The sequence below is a fragment of the Pleurodeles waltl genome, chromosome 11 (genome assembly GCF_031143425.1).
Source record: "Pleurodeles waltl isolate 20211129_DDA chromosome 11, aPleWal1.hap1.20221129, whole genome shotgun sequence".
NCBI classification, from domain to species: domain Eukaryota; kingdom Metazoa; phylum Chordata; class Amphibia; order Caudata; family Salamandridae; genus Pleurodeles; species Pleurodeles waltl.
This window is the reverse complement of record NC_090450.1, coordinates 53,795,120-53,815,602: the sequence shown is the minus strand read 5'-3', so window position 1 is coordinate 53,815,602 and position 20,483 is coordinate 53,795,120. Positions and strand designations below refer to the sequence as shown.

Below are 20,483 nucleotides of genomic sequence, written 5' to 3'. Positions count from 1 at the left end.
AGGGTAAAAAGTGAACTTGCTAACACTTAAACGTGATGGCCATATGCTTGCAATAACGATTTAAATAAAACATGAAGTATAGGATGCAATTGAATTGACCGTTAAGGATGCTTCCCGAGAGGCAGGTGTAATTAGAGCAGGTATAGAAAACCCTTTAATATTTTTACACATCTCAGGAAAATATTGTTCTTTTTTGGTGCAGAGGAAAAGGTGCTATTGACTTTGAACTATGTACCCTGAGGACATGGTTAAAACTCAAAAGGAAGATTTAAAAAATAAAAATATAGGGCCAGATGTAACAAAAAAAGGCATTTGCGATTTGGAAATAGTAATTGCTATTTCTGATTTGCAAAATGCAATGTATCATATTTGCGATTCAGTAATAGCGATTTCTTAAAAATCGCAAATGCTATTACCGAATCGCAAATTGCGATACCGGCCCCATTTGCACCTATTTGCGAATATTTTGCATTTCCCAAATTGCAAATTCCTAACTGGAATTCGCAAATTTGGGAAATGCAAACCCCAGGGTGCTGGGGGCCTAAGGCCCCCTCTGCTGCACCCCAAGAAGTTTTTTAAGGACATGTAAGGCGCACACATGCCAAAGGGGCATGGGTGCGTTACATGTCAATTTTAAAAATGCATTTTTAATGCATTTTTAAAATTTGCACATGGTTACCACCAAGTTCAACTTGGTGGTAAATAGCGATTCCTTAATGCCCAATTCGCATTAAGGAATTGCTTGTTACATGTGCTTTAGAAATCGCAAATAAGGATTCCTTATTTGCGATTTCTTATTTAGAGAATCGCAATTTGCGACTCTCTAAACAGGGTCGCAATTTTATGGAATCGCTATTTTAGCGATTCCTTAAAATTGCACTGCGAATGCCTTTCTTACATTCAGAAAGGCGATTTTGCATTCGCAAACGGCCGAATTTTGCGATTCGCACCGTTTGCGAATGCAAAATTCTTTGATACATCTGGCCCATAATGAAGAATGGAAATTTTGAAAAATTGGCAACGTGTTAGCCCACTAACCACTGCCCTGAAGTGCACTTAATTTTAGGTTGATGTGCACATCCTATCCAACTAAAACATCCCCCGCAGTGCAAGGGAGCCAATGGCTGAAGTAGGTCGACCCTTAGCCGCATACAGTATGGTGAAGTGGGCAGAAGGAAATGGGAATGACAGTCAACCAGACCAAGGGATAAGAGGACTCACCTAAAGCCCCCTAGGTAGCGTACATATGTATGTTCTTTTACTTCTAATTTTTTTTTATTACATGAAGCTGGCAAGACTGCTAAAGCTGTCCATAAGTCAGAGGTACAAATAGTGAAGCATGGAGTCAGAAGGTTCTAACAATTAGGCCTGGGTGGAATTCTTGGAGTTCCGCTATGCAGAGCTCCGCAAAGTACCCAAAAAACTCTGCCACTCTACTCTGAGTTCCGCAAGCGCCAGAGTGCATTGGGTTGCGCCAGTCACACAGATTTTTAGCGCCAGGTGTTTGTCCCACTCTGAACAATTGTGTGAGCGGCTCCCTGAGCAGCACAATTGGGTGCTGCTTCTTTTCTGCCACTTGAGTTGATTTTCTACTCAAGCGGCAGCTGCCTCAATGCGAACAGAAGATTTCTCAACACTTGTGGTCACAATCATCTGCGACCACTCGCGCTGAGAAATCTCACTAAGAGGTTGTCTTGAGTAAGATTTTCCTTGCTCGTGCTCGCCAACTCACCATTGACGAGTGCGAGCGAGGAAAAAATCTGCTCTACTACTGTAAGTGGAGCGCAGAGTTGGAAAAACTCTGCAAACTCTGTGAGCGGAGTTCACCGCCCACTCCTATTAACAATACAAACATAACCTGCATATACATATTAGTTTTCTTAATGCTTTCTACAAAGGGCAAAATGACTACGTTAGGTCCTGCTAAACCGGCCCAGAAAGTCCATCCGCACATTGTTTTAAAACTCAGCAGTAAGGAGGTAAAGCAGGATGGGAGAGAAACTTTGGGGAGGCAAAAGAGAAAGTGGGGCAAAGGCTCATGTGGCTCATATAGAGAAAGTGGAGGCAGACACAACTTGTTGGAGGAACTGGGCTGGCTAAAGAAAGGGCTGAAAAGAAGAACAAACTAAAGAGATTGCAGGACAGAATCAGATGATTTATGATATGAAGTGGCCTATACAAAGCCATAGGTGCATTTCTTCACATTTTTAAACTTTCAAGTAATGTATCTGCTGGTTTGAATGTCAGTCTTGCTTTTCACTGTTATGACGACACAGCAGTGACTAAACGAGATATTCCCATGTTTTTGATAATGTCTTATCAGATATGTGAAGCACTGACTGGCAACTCCACAACTAGTACCTTAACCAGATAAACAATTTGATGTTATTTTCCCAATACCATTAGTTCATGTTCCTATGTGACAGTCACTAGAGGGATTGATCAACTTTAACATACAAGGTCACATAAGGATAAATTGAAGATACATTAAACAGAGAAGTAACTTTCATATTCTGTGTGGACAAGCTGTTTCTCAAACGGAAAACTTGTGTTTTATGAGTTATTCTTGATTGTAGCAACTGTGTAGCCATCAAGGACACCTTCTCCGAATCCCTATAGAACTGAGAAATAGTTGTTCCTGACATCTTATGATAGAGTCATCAAGAATAACCTACAGTGGCCACAAAGACAGACAGTCTCCTGGGATACTGATAAAATTTCTGATAGATGAATTCAGGGATGTTGACCTAGACAACTATAAATTGTACTTTAATGTTGCTGTATTTTGTCAATTTATCCGAAGAGCATGTCAGCCTTTTTTTGTTTGATAATTGCACATCTAGCCTAGATGCACTATTAGGGAATTCCACAAGGATGCTATCTTAGTACTGAAGTGTAAATATCGCCCTGCATTTAAACATACTGCACAATATCTACTATCAGGGTATCAACATAAATAGATTTGGAGTTAGGAACAGTAAATCTATGCTTCCATATGTCTGCTTAACTTGATGATATGCTGGTGGTCGATATTGCAAAGTCAATATATTGGCAGATCAATATATGTGACTCGAAATTGTGCATACCGCTGTAAAACACGGCCAGATAGCCTAAGACAATGATTCTAAAATAGAAAGAGCATCCTGTGGTTTTCAAAATTTAATTGTAATGGTGAGTCTTCAAGCTGGTAGTTCTCTGCAGTCACAAAAGATAACCATAAACTATTCTATTTTTGGACAGTGTCAGCTACCCAAAAGTGCAAGGTTTGAATAGAGCATTCTAAAATGTTAATATATTGAGCATTTATTCAGCTAGCTCGGTGGGCTATGTGTTCCCTGCAGAGATCAAGGTAAAGCCTGCAGCCACAGGTTCGATTTCCAGCAAGTACTCAGCTCTCCACACTTCTGTTCAGTTGCATCATGCGTATTACATGGCTAAGCATCAGGAGGAGCCTGGCATGCAAAGCCACAGAAGATAGAAATATCTGTATTATTATGTACGCTAGTGTTTGATATATATGACTTTACGGGTTTCAAATTATGCAAGTATCTGTCCCTCATGAAAGACCAGTGTGTTTTGAGAAACAGCTGAAGAATATATATTAGTGGTATATCCCAAAAGGTATTTTATCGGAATTTCATAGGGAAATTGCTGGGTGGCAGAAAGGCACTCGTGCACCACTGTGCAATTTTCCACTGCGTCAACAGGATTTTGTAACGCTTCCTAAATCAAGGCTATGGTTTACGTCACGCAAACGCATTCTCTGAACCTTAGAAAATGACCCCTCTTGCTTTCAACTGTGGCCAGTGAAAGAGAGGATTGTAGCAGTGCACGTGTCCAGATCCAGCATGTCCAATCGAAAGACATGATACACACAGTCGCGGCTGGTCGGGGTTACAGGGAGTGGGGTGGCGCACACGGGGGCTGGAATTTTAATAAACCTTGAAAAAAAAAAAACTTACCTCTGCTCTGTGTCCCCCGCTCCGCCGCTCCTCAGTCTTGCAGTGCAGGCACAGGCTCCCAGCCTGCCCTGCTGTCAACCCTGATGCTGCTCAGAGCAGACTAGGAGCCTGTGTAGGCTCTCTCCAGCCCAACAACACAGTGCTGGGTTGGAGAGAGCACAGTGTGCATGTGTGTTTGGCCGGCCCGAGATGGCCAGCCAAACATACATGCGCACTGAGGGGAGTGCACAGTGCACTCCCCTCGGTGCTCGTCACCCCATGGCCCTCCCCTTTTACAACAATGGGATAAAAAACCTGGATTATTATCCGTTTGCTGTGAAAGCTTTGCAGCTTCTGCTGCTGGCGTGGCTGGGGGGGAGGAGACGATCCTTCCCCATAGCGAGGAGCCGCCACTAGATACACATCAGGGAAATATTTGCACCTCCACACGGAAGCTGCGCTTGGATGCAGTGTGGGCGGCTGCATCTTAACAATACTGATCATGTCAGATGCCTGGAAAAATGACACCGCTTTTAACTATTTTGCTAGGAGACCACATGTCTATTGTTTCTCCTGGGCCACTTAAAAGCCTTTCTAAACTCATGTGTCAGAAAAAATATTAGAATTGTTGTTTTTATAACTTCTCCTTCTGTCATCATATCCCATGGTACTTCTAATGAAGTGTCTTTCTGAGGTGAATCTGAGTGATGCTGAAATACTCCGGGCAGCTTCTTAGGATGGGGATGCTCACAATGACAGCCTGGCAGGGAGACGATGAAAGTGTCAAGGCTGGTGAAGGTTACTGGGTCCAATAAGTGCCAGGCTGTTGCTCACAGTTTCCAGTGTACTTTTATAACTGTGAAAGCTGCCAAGTGGCTGTTTAGTTTCTAATAAAGTCCGAGGCTGTGCAGTTAGTAGCTTATCAGAAGGGAATGGGCCAGTGTGAGCTTCGAACTATCCAAGCAATCGATATAGCCCAAAGCAGAAGGGTGATAAGGCTGTTAGAACATTCCTCCCACTGAAAGTGGAATGTTCTAAATTAAATAGGAAGAAACAGAGAGAAAAAAACACTGGAATGCTGAAGCAGAAGGCTTCTACCACCTGCTACAAACCTGAAGCCACTCCATTGTCTTCAATCGAGCTCCCAACATTCCAGTGTTTTAATAACTAATAACTATGCATGGGCAACCCCGGAGCAGGTACCTAGATGCTATTTGTACAGAGAACTGGTACAGCACAGACAGCAGCAGAACAAGCATACAGTAGGTAATAGCTATGCAAGCTTCCATTACAAACAAAATCGATACCGAAAAGGTGTCAGCAGTTCAAAGTTACCTCTCACACAAAATAATAGATGTAGGAATGGGGAAATCTTGCTACTGTCTGTATCATTAAAGGAAATTGACATCCTTGATGGATCCTGGCTCAATAAATGAGCTAATTCAGGTTGGAAACCTGCTTGGGATGCTGGTCATCGTCCCTATTTTAGGGGTACCAGGTAATACATTGGATCCTGAATTCATTGAAGTAGAGGAATATTAATCCTAATTGTGCACAGACATAGTCCTTCCCTTACGTTCCCACTCTCCTCCGCAACTATTCCCCTTCACCTAAGAACACCATTTTACCACCTCTTTAAACCAAGATCAAGGGCTGAGACGCTCATAGATCTGTACCAGCCATAACTCTCTATACCTGGTTGACATACGTCACTAATACATAGGCCTAGATTTACTAAGGGGTGTGCAGGTGGTTGTGCAGTGCTTCACGAATACGCGGTGCTATTGCAGTCTTTGACAGGGGCTAGTACTGCTGTCTTTTATAGTGGCTGGTAAATTTATGAAATGCTTTTTTTGCTTTACGCAACACAAGCGCACATGCAAAACAATTATCAAAACACCCTCTTTTTCAGTTTTTGGCATTTTCTAATGATGGATTATGGACCACATATGTATTAATTAACAAAAAAAAATACTGCACAGCGCTCTGAAGTATATATCAACACCAAAATAGATGAATGAGCATATAATCTTTTAAATACAAATCCACTGGGATGCAGGTTATCAAAATTAGCAATACTGTTTAAGGAGCATGTGATGTTAGTCAGCGGAAGTGAGGTCACGGGGGGTTCACATGACGTAATAAATACAAATGAATAAATCCAACTAGACCAGGTCCTTCCATGATCATAAACTGTTTTTTCTTTGTAAACTCTCGAGTGTCCGAAATCTAAAAAGCTGATGCGCTTACTGAATGGTCGCGGATAGGAGATTTGTGTCTTTGTATAATTCCCTAAATATATATTGCACTTTTTTGTTGCAGGTCGGGCTAATTGAAGACTTTATATACCAATTAGAGGATAGTTTCCTGAAGACCAAAAAACTTCGGACTGCTCGAAGGCAGAGGATGAAACTGAGGCGGCTTGAAAGCGCGCAGCTCTGCCAGTCACTGGGGAACAAGGCGGCGTCCCCCCGCCATGCGGAGGGAGACGGAAAGGACATTAACACAGCCGCAGTTTGACAGCTACAACAACAAAGGCCTGTCTTGAAATTAATGAGGTATCCCCTCACAACGGCTCGTCTTTGGAAAGGGGGCGAAGCACTTCATTAGCTTAGCTGGCAGAAATAAATGTTCTCTGGAGCTTAGCTTGTTTATTAAAAATGTTCTGCAGAATTATGGGATCCATCCCTCCGTCTGTTTTTTTTTTTTTTTACACAATTGTTTGATATACATATGTGTGTCTAGAGGGAAAGCAGATTCTGCTCTGCTCGCTAAACACAAATAAATCGCCCCTTCGCATGGGTATATTAAACGAGGTGACTGCTAGGTGATGTGGGCATGTAGGTGCACATAGCCTCTTAGGCCCAGATTTACTACCACAATCAGAAAAGTAATGCAAAACCCGCTCAAAGTGTGGTGGGGGATTTACATTCCAATGTGAATCATGATTCACTTGGAAAGTTGCCTAAAGTAACACAAAGTAGCGCTATGCACTACTCTGCATCAAGAGGACATACCTTGGCTTGGGTATTACATGGGTGCTCCCATGCAACCACCCATGGTTTTGCTGTGAATTGTGGTACAGGGATTTGAAACAAAAAAATGACTCCTCCTCGAGGCAGGCTTAAAAGTATTAAAGCTTAGTTTTGGTCTTGAAAGGGAGCACCTCCAGTACAAAATCTATGCTAGACTGAAGGCACACACCATTGTACTGTGGTACAAATGAGTGTGCATTGGCACATACTAACCTAACGTTTGCCAGCGCTGGATAAGAGAAAACCAGCACACTCTCTTATTAGACGTTGTGATGCCTTTCTCTCTCCCTTTGATGCAACCCAGAGGTTGCTGCACTGTGTTGTGCCAAAAGCTAGTAAATCTACCCCCTAAGGGTTAATACGTCACCAATTCAAAGATCAAATGCAGTGCATTTTTGTCAAATTGGTATGAGTACAGCCCCTTGGTAAGTCTTTTTCCACTGTGCAAAGATGGTATGAAATAAAAAGTAATCATTCTATTGTTTCGTCCAAACCATGATGTTAATTAGGTGGCCCTGCCTTTAGAGATGTGTTTTTGGAATACTTTTTTGTATAACTATTGACACTCATAAAGTTTATGTTTATATTACTATATTTCTTGGACATTAATTAGCGGTGTGATGTAGTAACAGATGCTACCACCGGTGGCGTAAAGCAAAATAATGAGCACCCCCCCCCCATGCTGAGGGGCCTTTGAGACGCTCCCATATAATTATTAGTTGGCTTTTGGCTGAATGGGAAGGTCCTCTGAAGGGTGTAGGCTCCTTGTGCCGCAGGGACCTGCATTACGCCCCAGGATACCACTGGCATGGCCTTACCTTCCCTGGTCTCAGGAGTCATTAAGGCAGCTTCATGAAAGTAAAACAAACAGAGCTCTAAAAAAACATTTTATTCTGTAGATTCCATCCATTGCCCTTACCATCACAAAGTAGAACAAAACATCAACCCTCTGATGTCCGGATGAAGGGATCTATGATGTCACTTTCACAACCATTGAGATCTGCGAATCAACATCAATGCTGTATTTGTTAAGGAGTGTTAGGAAAGAAAGGCAAAGTGCCATTGTACTGCGGGAGGGAGGGTGGGGAGAGGCAACAAAATGTAATTCATGGAGACTCAAATCTATTTGTATCTCTTCTATCAACCCTCTCGTCTCTCCTGATCCCTCCTCCAGTCTTTCTCCTGTTGGGTAGTGGTACTTCCCACTATCACATTGCCCCACAGTTGATATTCCTTATTTCTGCTTCTTCCTTCTGCCTCATCTTAGCTGCAACAGTATTAGGGGTGAGTCATTCGCAGGGTACTATTAACCTCTATCAGTTTTTTTATTTATTTATTGACTTTTGCAATCAAACAACAGTACAAACATAAAAACACTCCTTCCCCTCCCACCACAGATCCAGAGAGAGAGGTAATACTCCACAAATGTGTTTCACTAAAAGCCAGGACATGACGCTTAAGCACCATATATAGGCTGTGTGCAGTACACATGGGGGAATTAATGTCCAATAATCACCCCCCCACTTAAACCTTCCAGCATATTTACTTTTCATTCTTTTCCAAATTCCACTCCCTGCTCCATTACAGGTTCCTCAATTTCCTGTTGTAATCGGACCTCAACCAGGACCAACTACATTCTACCCCCACGGTCAGTCCCGCTGTATACCAATCTGAGACTCACCCCACATTCCGCTCAAACCCATCAATTTAAATTTAACAACAAAGCGTATCCCTTGACTTGTGAAAATAGATACCTGGGGGCCTTCTGATGGTCAGGTACCAAATACGCAGAGGTGACAAATTGAGGTACATGGTAGTTTGGAAAAAAATCTCACTGGCTGTGGTGCGGACAAGTTAGCGTATGCACCGCAGACAACACAGGATACTGGAGGGGCAAACACACAGGTGTGACATTATTTGTGGGTAAAAACATTTATGTTTTGTGAATACAAACGATATTACACTTGTAAACAGAGGAACTGAACTTAAATGTGTAAATTCCCTTTAGAATTAGGATCTTAAAATGTTGGTTCTTGGCCATGGGCTATGCTATGCTTTTTCTGATCCCTTTTCATCTGAGAAGTAAGTGCCAAGTGCCAAAAGACTCTTTGGAGTGGCTGCCGACTCTGCAAAAATATTAGCATACCTTAATATGAATTTAAATTAATTTGATATAAATGAGGCTAATTTCCTAGAGATTAATTGCATGTAATATGGTCAAAATGTATTTGCTCTAAAAATTAATTACATCACTTTAAGCTAATTAATCCTAGAAAGAACAGTTCAAAAGGGAACCCCCCCGATTCTAACTGCTGCTAAAAACACCCTCCTTCACCGCCTCCTAAGTACCAAAGCATCATTCAAACTGCATATCTAAACAATACATAATTACCCTAATACTATTCTATCAGTTTTGTTTAGCATACACTTTAGTGTACGAATCATTTAGTGTTTCACATGCTGAATTTCAAGAGCAAGGCAGGAGTACTCTTAGACTTGGTGTGGCGTGGTCTCCCCTAACTTTTTGCCTCTGCTTCCTAGGCTGTTGATGTGTGCTGGACTCTGTTTTTGCAGTTTTTGATACTCTGGGCAGTGTAACCAGTGCTAAAGTGCAAGTGCTTTATGTAAAATGTAAGTGTGCATTGGCTTATCCATGATCGGCGTATTTGATTTCCTACTAAGTCCCTAGTAAAGTGCACTAGAGGAGTCCAAGGCCTGTAAATCAAAAGCTACTAGTGGGCCTGCCTTACTGGTTGTGCCACCCAAATTAGTAGCCCTGTAAACATGTCTCAGACCTGCCGCTGCAGTGTCTTTGTGTGCAGTTTTTAAACTGCCAATTCGACTTGGCAAGTGTACCTACTTGCCAGGCCCAAACCTTCTCTTTCTATACATGTAAGGCACCCCTTAGGTAGGCCCTAGGTAGTCACATAGGCAGGGTGCAGTGCATGTTGAAAGTGGGACATGTACTGATGTACATGTTTTAACAGTGAAATACTGCTAAATTCAGTCATCACTGTTGCAAGGCCTATCTCTCTCATATGTAAACATGGGGGCTGCCCCTTAAGTATTAATAAAGTGCAGATTCCCTTTGAAAGCAGATAGAAATGTGGAGTTTGGGGGGGTCTCTGAACTCACAATTTAAAAATAAATCTTTTAGTGAAGTTGGTTTTTAGATTGTTAGTTTGAAAATGCCACTTTTAGAAAGTATGCATTTTCTTACTTAAACCATTCTGTGACTGCCTGTTTGTGGATTCCCTGTCTGGGTCAGTTTGACAGTTGGGCTGTTTGTACCTCTCCTCTAGACAGTGACACAAAGGGATCTGTGGTGTAGCCTGCATATCCTGATGAACCATCACTGCTAGGAGAGGAGGGAGGAGTGGTCACTCACACCTCAAAGGGCTATACCTGCCCTCACACAATGCAGTCTCCAACCACCTGGTGTGTGTCTGGGGCCTGGCCTGTGCAAGGCTGGATGTTGTGAACAACAGAGACTTTCCTTTTAAGTAGGCAAACTTTCAAGGCAGAAAGGCGTATAAGTATTGGACCCAGTCCCCCTGAAAATTAGATCACTTCCGGAACCAAGAGGAACCTCTGCCAAGATGAAGAGCTAAATAGCTCAGGAGGAGTGATGCCCCTGCCTGTGACTGTGCTTTGTTGGGCTATCCTGCAGTTATTGCTTCTGCCTGTGAAAGAGGACAAAAACTGGACTTTGTTGTATATTCTTGCTTTTGAAGAATCTCCAAGGGCTCGGACTGAGCTTGCCTCCTGTTTTGAAGTCTCAGGGCCATCAAGACTTCCTCTGCTAACATCTGGACTTTCTGCGAAGACTCCTGCCCTGCCAAATGGTGTCCTATCCAGTTCCTGGGTACTTGAAAGGTGAAGTTGGCAGACAAGAGCAGAAAATCCACGCTGGGAAATTTTCAATGCAGCTCATAAACGATGCGCCACCGGCTTCATGGCTAAAATTGACCCTCCACCTGCATCGCAGCTGGGAGATCGACACATCACAGCTGGAGAAACGACGCGCAACACCTCCTTCCTGCTGCTAACGACGCAAACCCCACACAGTGCAGTTTTCTAACACTGTGTGACAAGATTTTCCACGCATCGTCCCTGGGTGTCAGTCAACCCGACTCTATGCGGATCAGAAGTGCCTCATCCGCTAATCGACGCATCGCTCTCTTGTGAGGGAGAAAAACAAGGCATCACTGACCCGACCGTAGAAACATTACGCACGACCTCCCTTGCGAGGAAGGAATCGACGCATCTCTGCCTTTTTCGATTCATGCTCACCCATGCAGCTTTATTTTTTACGCTAACCAGGTACTTTGTGCAAAATCATCGTTTCCATTGTTTTGTATTGAGTAAGACTCTTATTCATTTGAAAATTTATTTTTTGACTTGTGTATGTTGGATTTTTGTCATTGTGGTCTTGTTTGATTTCGATAAATATTGCCTATTTTTCTAAACTGGTGTGGTGTCCATTTTGTAATATTTTCACTGTATTACTGTTTGTGTTGGTACAAATGCTTTACACATTGCTTCTGAGTTAAGCCAGGCTGCTCGTGCCAAGCTACCAAGGGGGGATGACTGGGGGTTAACCAGGTGTGTTTCGCCTTTGCCCTGAATAGGGTGAGGGTCCTTGCTTGGACACGGGGTAACTTGATTGCCAACCAAAGAGCAAGGGGGTTATTCTAACTTTGGAGGAGTGTTAATCCGTCCCAAAAGTGACGGTAAAGTGACTGATATACCACCAGCCGTATTACGAGTTCCATAGGATATAATGGACTCGTAATACGGCTGGTGGTAAATCCGTCACTTTTCCGTCACTTTTGGGACGGATTAACACCTCCTCCAAAGTTAGAATAACCCCCCAAATTTCTAACATTGGTGATCAGCGGTGAAGATTGGACTTGTATTTGTACTGATATACAATGATTAAATGCACACTTCTGTTTTCAGTGCAGACCATTACTGTTGGCAATGGCCTTCCTTCAGGGTCACCCCAAACTTTTTGCCTTCCTCCTTCTCTTTTTCTGACCTCATTTTTGCTGGTTTTAGGACTCTGCGTACTTTACCAGTGCTAAAGTGCATATGCTCTCTCCTTAAAACATGGTGACATTGGCTCATACCCAATTGGACTATTTAATTTACTTACAAGTTCCTAGTAGAGTGCACTATATGTGCCCAGGGCCTGTAGATTAAGGCCCATATTTATACTTTTTGACGCTAAACTGCGCTAACGCAGTTTAGCGTCAAAATATTTTGCGCCGTCTAACGCCATTCTGAAGCGCCATGCGGGCGCCGTATTTATGGAATGGCGTTAGACGGCGCAATCAGACCGGCGCTGCCTGGTGTGCGTGGAAAAAAAACACGTACACCAGACAGCGCCGGCGTAGGGGGAAAATGGCGTATGGGCGTCTTAAAATGGGGCAAGTCAGGTTACGTCGAAAAAATCGTCGTAACCCGACTTGCGCCATTTTTTTTCGACGCCCATCCCCCATCAACATGACTCCTATCATTGTAAAGATAGGAGTCATGCCCCATTGCCCAATGGCCATGCCCAGGGGACTTCTGTCCCCTGGGCATGGTCATTGGGCATAGTGGCATGTAGGGGGGCACAAATCAGGCCCCCCTATGCCACAAAAAAAAAAAAAAAAAAAACTTACCTGGACTTACCTTAATGTCCATGGGATGGGTCCCTCCGTCCTTGGGTGTCCTCCTGGGGTGGGCAAGGGTGGCAGGGGGGGTCCCTGGGGGCAGGGGAGGGCACCTCTGGGCTCATTTTGAGCCCACTTGTCCCTTAACGCATTCCTGACCCAGGCGTTAAAAAGCGGCGCAAAAGCGCCGTTTTTGGCCACGCCCACTCCCGGGCGTCATTTTTGCCCAGGAGTATAAATACCACGTAAAGGCCTGGGAGTCATTTTTTAAGACGGGAACGCCTCCCTTGCATATCATTAACGCAAGGAAGGGGTTCACACTAAAAAATGACGCCCACTCCGGGCACTTTGGCGCCCGAAGCGTCTAACGCCATAGTATAAATATGGCGTTAGTTGGCGTTAGTTTAGCGTCGAATTTGCGTCGAAAAAAACGACGCAAATTCGGCGCAACCAGAGTATAAATACGGGCCTAAATGCTACTAGTGGACCTGCAGCACTGGTTGTGCCACCAACATAAGTAGCCCCTTAACCATGTCTCAGGCCTGCCTCTGCAGTGCTTTTGTGTGCAGTTTCACTGACACTTCGACTTGGCATTTAAAAGTACTTGCCAAGCCTTAAACTCACCTTCTTCTACATATACGTGACCCCTAAGGTAGGCCCTAGGTAGCCCATAGGGCAGGGTGCTATGTAGGTAAAAGGCAGGACATGAACATGAGTTCTATATGTTCTAGTAGTGTAAAAGTCCTAAATTCATGTTTCCACTGCTGTGAGGCCTGCTCCCTTCATAGACTAACATTGGGGCTACCCTCATATACTGTTTAAGTGGTAGCTGCTTATCTGAAAGGAGTAGGAAGGTCATATTTAGCATGGCCAGAATGGTGATACAAAATCCTGCTGACTGGTGATGTTGGATTTTATATTACTATTTTAGAAATGCAACTTTTAGAAAGTGAGCATTTCTCTACATTTAAATCCTTCTGTGCCTTCCAATCCACGTCTGGCTAGGTTTAGTTGACAGCTCCCTTGTGCATTCACTCAGACACACCCCAAATACAGGATACTCAGCCTCACCTGCATACATCTGCATTTTGATTGGGTCTTCCTGGGCTGGGAGGGTGTAGGGCTTGACACTTACATGTCAAAGGACAGTGGCCTGCCCTCACACAAAGGACTGCCACTCCCCCTACTGGGACCCTGAAAGACAGGATGGAACTGAAAGGGGAGCTTGTGCACCCACCTGTCTGACCCTACCAACTTAGACACTTCTTGGGGTAGACACTCTACCTCACAGACACTTCCTGGAGAAGAAACTGGAACCAGAACCAGCATCCTGCCAAGAAGAACTGCCTGCTCCCAAAAGGGCTCACCTGTCTGCTTTCTGTGAAGGACAGCTGCCTTGTTGTTGCCCTGCTGCTCTCTGGCTGTGGTGAAGAAGTGCTCTCCAAGGGCTTGGATAGAGCTTGCCTCCTGTTCCCTGAAGTCTCAGGACCAAACAGACTCCTTCTCTACAAGAAGGACTCCTTGTGCGGTGAAATTCGAAGCACAGCCTGCCAGAACCGAGGCACAGCCTGCCCCGCAGTGAACATTTCACCACAAGCCGAACCGGAATGACGCAGCCCAACTTTACATCGAGAAGATCGACGCAGCACCAGCGTAGCGACTGTAAATTCAACTCACGGCCCACTGGAACGACACAGCCTGACTTCCAGAGAGGAAACGATGCAGCGCCTGCTGTGCGGTAGAAAAATCGATGCAACTCTCACTGAATCAACGCAGCTCCTGTAACTTCATCCTGCCAGTGCAGGAAATCCATGCATCGTCCCCAGGGTGTCAGAAAACCCCGCAACCCGAACAGGATCCACGGCCGAGAACCAGAAATTGATGCACAGCCGTTCCTGCATGAAAACTAAATGACGCATCACCATGTGTGGCCCGAAGAATCGACGCACACACCCCTTTGTTTCCACTCATCTCCTCCTCTGCGGTTCTTTGCAGAGGTTTTGCACGTGAACCAGGTACTTTGTGCTTGAAAGAGACTTTGTTTGCTTTTAAAAGACTTGTTAGTGATATCTCAACATATAGTTACTGCATTTTAATCATTTTGACCGGCATCTTATCAGATAAATATTATATATTTTTCTAAACACTGTGTGGTGTATTTTTGTGGTGTTATTGTATGATTTATTGCACACATACTTTACACATTGCCTTCTAAGTTAAACCTGACTTCTCAGTGCCAAGCTACCAGAGGGTGGGCACAGGATAGTTTGGAGTTTTTTTTTTTTTTCTACTTCCACATTTTTGGTGATCTTTTTATTGATTCTTGAACTTCTCTTTCGGAACTCTTTTGCTGCCTTGGAAATTTGCAGTCTTTGATTTGCCATCAGGTCCCACTCTGGAGATGCACCAGCTGTTTTCGAGTTAGGGAAACTGGAAAACTACACAGTTGCTCAGTTGAAACAGTTCTGTAAAGATCTTGCCTGTCCCATTAGGAGCTCCACCAGGAAGGAGGAGCTGCAAAAGGCACAGAGGGCCTGGGTGACAGGCAAGAAAGCTGTGGGGCACACAGAGGATGAGGAAGTACAGAGAATACAGAATGGTGTAGCGGGTGGACCGGTTATGTCTGAGGGGGGGGGGGGGTCTCCGGGGAAGGTAGCAGTGTGTCATCCAAGGGTCTGACTCCTGAAGAGTTACAGGACAGACAGGCAGAGAGGGTTCACCAGTTGGAGTTGGAGAAGCTTAGGAGGAAAATAGAAAGGGAAATGGAGGAGAGGAGAATGGCCATAGAAGAAAAAAAGTTACTGCTGGCTCATGAGCTTAGTCTGAGGGAGCTGGATCAGAGGAGCCAGACCAGTAGGGATGGTGGCAGCAGAACCTAGGTGCAGCCTGAGAGGAGGGTACACATTCCAAAGGACTTAGTGAAAGACTATAAAAGGGAGGATGACACATACTTGTGGTTCAAGGTGTATGAGTCTGCTCTCCATATGAAGCTGGTCCCTGAGGCACATTGGGGGCAGGTCTGTAGAAGCACTTTGAGGTAGAGGGGAGGGACAGTCTGGCATCCTTAGGGGATCCTCAGGGACTCACCTACACCATAATGAAGGATGCCCTATTCACGAGATATGGTCTGACCCCTGAGCAGTATAAGGACAAGTTTAGGTCCTACAAAAAGAAAGAGTCCCAAACTTGGTTGGAGTGTGTAGTCTCCTTTTGCAGGTCACTCAATGGTTGGGTGAAGGGCAGTAAGGTAAAAACGTAAGAGGGGCTTTATAATTGAATTGCTTGTGGCACTTGTACGGTCTTTGTTGTAGAGAGCTGCTCCAGCACCTGATTGACAGAAAGCTGATTGACCCCAGCAAGCTTGCTCAGGAAGTGGACCGTTGGGAGAGCACCAGGATCCAAAAGAGGTATTGGGCAGACCACACCAAGGGTGGTTGAGGTCCCTCTCAGAGGAAAACTGCAGGAAAGGGTAAACAGGGGGAGTTCTCTAAAGAGCCTCCACCTAGATCCCAGCATAAGGATTCGCAGCCCTCCAGTGAGACAAACCCATGGTTCTCCAAATGGAAACCTGTGGAGGAGGGTCCCCGTAAGTGCTTTGCATGTGACCAGGTGGGTCATGTGAGGGGAGACCCCAAATGTCCCAGGGGTACACCGGCACCCACTGATGCTCAGTCACAGGGTTTGGCCAGTGTAGCACTTGGGGAGGAGTTAGGTCGAGGTGGGTGGGAGCTAGCTGAGGTGACCCTTTTCTCACTGGGGGCACAATGAGATGGTCCAGAGGACCCTAGTGCCTGAGAACACTAAGAAGTACAGGCAGTGGATGACCATTAATGGACAGAGGATGGAGGCTCAGAGAGACACAGGAGCCAGTGTGACTACAGTGAGGAGTCACCTGGTGTCTGAAGAGCAGACAGACCCGTGTACTTCACAGAGTAATTGCAGTGGACAACTCAGAGCACCTGTGCAGAGTGGCGCAGGTTCCATTTGAACGGGCTGGGGGGTCTTGGCTTCCTCGAAAGTAGCTGAGAATCCAGCCTTGCATGTAGATTGTTTGCTTGGCAATGACCTGGAGGATTCCCATTGGCAGGAGGTGGAACACAGGTCACACTTGGAGATGTTGGGTCTGCCTGGGTGGGTATACGTATCTACCTGGTGAATGGCAGCCCGTCAGGGTGGTCCGATGACCCTGGAGCCTGCAACAGTGGCCCAGGGGTCTGACAAAAGGAGAAAGGGCAAGGGGCACGGGAAACCGGCTACAGAAGTTCCCACGGTCTGGGAGAAGGCTGAACCTGAAGGTCATGCCCCGGAGCCTACGGGGAACAGGTGGCTGAGCAGGGGGAGGTCCCTGAGCTGTCACTGTGGCAGCAGAAAGAGTGGCCCACCAGGGAGGCATTCTGTGAGGCACAAAAAGTATGCCCTACTCTAGAGAGTCTGTGGCAGGAGGCTGCAGACCAGGTGGCTGGCAAGGAGCCAGGATCACATCTGATTTACTGGGAGGACGGCCTCCAATATAGTGAGACTAAGGTTGCTGAGTCTGGGTCAGCCTGTGTGCATGTGGTACCCAGTGCTTCAGAGCCTTCCTACTGGGTCTGGCTAATGATGTGCCTTTAGATGGACATTTGGGGGCAAGATAAGACCGTTGACAGGGTTGTCACCCACTTTTACGGGCCCCTAATGCACAGGAAGTTAGATGCACATTGTAGGTCTTGCCAAACTTGTCAGGCAAGTGGCAAGAATGGGGAGGGGAAGCGCAAAGCTACCCTCCAACTATTTCCAGTGGTTAGTACCCCTTTGAAAGGGCTGGTATTGACATTGTGGGGCCTCTGGATCCCAAGACAGCCATGGGCAACAGCTTTATCCTGGTCTTGGTGGACCATGCCACCCGGTACCCAAAAGCCATTCCTCTGAGGTCAATCACCTCCCCTGTGGTGGGACGTGCACTGATGGGGGGTTTAGCCCTCATGGGGGTCCCCAAGGAAGTGGTGTACTGAAACCAGACTGCCCGCTTCAGAGCTCTCGCACAAGAGAACCTAGAAGCAAGCCAGGAAGTCATGAAATGGTGGCATGACCAGAGTGCTACTCTGGTCGGGTTTCAACCTGGACAGAAAGTGTGGGTGATGGAGCTAGTGAAGCCCAGGGTGCTCCAGGACAAGTGGACTGGGTCATTTGAGGTGGTGGAGTGCAAGAGCAAAGTCACCTACCTGGTGGACTTGCAGACTCCCAGGAACCCCTTGAGTGTCCTGCATGTGAACCGCCTCTAGCCACACTATGAGCAGACTGAATAGTTCATGCTCCTAGCAACAGATAACGGGGTGGAGGAAGAGATTGAGCCTCTTCCTGACCTGTCTGCTGGAGAGAAGGATGGTTCTGTGGAGGGAGTGAACCTCTCCCTCTCCCTGACCTCAGAACAACAGAGGGACTATCACCAGGTATGGAGACAGTTCACTTTCTGTTCTCCTTGATCCCAGGGGTCACACACTTTTGTACACATGATGTGAACACTGGGGACAGTCCACCTGTCAAACAGAAGGTTTACAGGGTGACTGACAAGGTCAGGGCTAGCATCAAAGATGAAATATCAAATATGTTAACCCTAGGGGTAATTACGTTTTCCAGTAGTCCTTAGGCCAGCCTGGTGGCCTTGGTCCCAAAGGCTGCTAATCCTGGTGCCACACCGCAACTCCAGTTCTGTGTGGACTACTAAGGTCTCAATGCAGTCACTAAGACTGACACGCTCCCCATCCGCCGAGCTCATCGATCGGTTGGGAGCACCTTTGACTTGACGTCTGGGTATTGGCAGATTGCCTTAACTGAGGGGGCCAAGGAGAGATGAACATTTTCAGCCCCAGAAGGGCACTTTCAGTTTAAAGTGATGCCGTTTGGGATGAAAAATGCCCCTGCCACCTTTCAGAGGTTGGGCAACCAGGTGTAGACTGGGCTGGATGATCTCAGTGCCGCCTACCTGAACGACATTGCATTGTTCAGTTCCACTTGGGAGGAACACTTGCAGCACCTCAGCAGTGTTGGAGACACTACAACAGGCAGGCCTCACTATTAAGGCCAGTAAGAGCCAGATAGGGCAGGGTTCAGTTGTGTATTTGGGATACCAGGTAGGGAGTGGCCAGGAGGAACACCTACAGCCAAAAATTGACACCATTGTGGCTTGGGAGCCTCCTGAGACCCAAGTGAGGTGAGGACCTTTTTAGACCTCACTGGCTATTATAGGAGATTTGCCCAGGGGTATGTACCACTGTTGCCCCCTTGAATGAGTTGAATTCCAAGAAGCAACCAAAGAAGGTGATCTGGACTGAGTCTTGCAAGAAAGCTTTTATGCCCTGAAGGCAGCCATGTGCACGGCACCCATCCTGAAGGCATCTGACTTCTCTCAAGAATGCGTTGTGCAGACTGATGCTTCAGAGCATGGTGTAGGAGCAGTGTTGTCGCAGCTAAATGAAGAGGGCCTAGATCAACCTGTAGCCTTTATTAGCAGGAGGTTACTTTCCTGGGAACGTAGGTGGAGTGCAATTGACCGCAAAGCTTTTGCTGTGGTCTGAGCTAAGACTCTACTTGTTTGGGACTCACTTCTGGGTTCAGACTGACCACAGGCCCCTCAGATGGTTAATGCAGACGAGAATCCAAAACTGTTGAGGTGGTCCATTTCCCTACAGGGAATGGACTTTACAGTGGGACACCGCCCTGGCACAGAACATGCCAATGCTGATGGTCTATCGAGATTCTACCGCCTTAGTGATGAGAACTCCCATGAGGTTGGGTAGTTACTCCCCACTTTCAGTTGGGGAGACACGTGTTAGACTTGGCATCCTTAGCATGGTCTCCCCTAAATCTTTGCCTCTGCTTCCCAGGTTGTTGATGTGTGCTGGACTCGGTTTTTGCTGTTTTTGATACTGTGGGCACTTCACCACTGCTAATCAGTGCTAAAGTGAAAGTGCTCCTATGTAAAATGTAATTGTAACTTGGCTTATCCATGATTGGCATATTTTATTTACTAGTAAGTCCCTAGTAAGGTGCACAGGGCCTGTAAATCAAATGCTACTAGTGGCCCTGCAGCACTGGTTGTGCCACCCACATAAGTTGCCCTGTAAACATGTCTCAAACCTGCTGCTGCAGTGTCTGTGTGTGCAGTTTTAAACTGCCATTTTGACTTGGCAAGTGTACCCATTTGCCAGGCATAAACCTTCCCTTTTTTATACATGTAAGACACCCCGAAGGTAGCCCTATGTAGTCCCGTGGGCAGGGTGCAGTGTATTTTAAAGGCGGGACATGTGCTGATGTGTGTTACATGTCCTAAAATGAAATGCTGCTAAATGCAGTCTTCAATGTTGCAAGGCCTATCTCTCTTCTAGGTTAACATGGTGGTTGCCTTTAAGTATTATTAAAGTACAGATTCTCTTTGAGAGAAGATAGAAATATGGAGTTTGGGGTCTCTGAACTTACGATTTAAAAATACATATTTTAGTGAAATTGGTTTTTAGATTGCTAGTTTGAAAATGCCACTTTTAGAAAGTAGTCATTTTCTTGCTTAAACCATTCTGTGACTCTGCCTATTTGTGTATTCCCTGTCTGGGTCTGTTTGACAGTTGGGCTGTTTGTACCTTTCCTCTACACAGTGACACAAAGGGAGCTGGGGTGTAGCCTGCATATCCTGATGAGCATCTGTGCTAGGAGGGGAGGGAGGAGTGGTCACTCACACCTGAAAGGGCTGTGTCTGCCCTCACACAATGCAGTCTCCAACCTGTTGGTGTGTGTCTGGGGCCTGGCCTGGGCAAGGCAGGATCTCGTGAACAGAGACTTTCCTTTGAAGTAGGCCTACTTCAAATGTAGAAAGG

The 20,483-nt window shown here is 45.8% G+C and overlaps 1 protein-coding gene across 1 annotated transcript in view; it reads left to right on the top strand.

Annotated features, from left to right (window-relative positions):
- SPATA16 (spermatogenesis associated 16) overlaps positions 1 to 6,616 on the top strand; it is a 552,592-nt gene extending 545,976 nt beyond the window's left edge. Inside the window, exon 10 of the mRNA XM_069212614.1 lies at positions 6,264 to 6,616. Coding sequence (XP_069068715.1) covers positions 6,264 to 6,461 — 198 coding nt within the window. The 3' untranslated portion in view covers positions 6,462 to 6,616. The remainder of the gene's footprint in view (positions 1 to 6,263) is intronic.
- Positions 6,617 to 20,483: the final 13,867 nt, after the last annotated feature.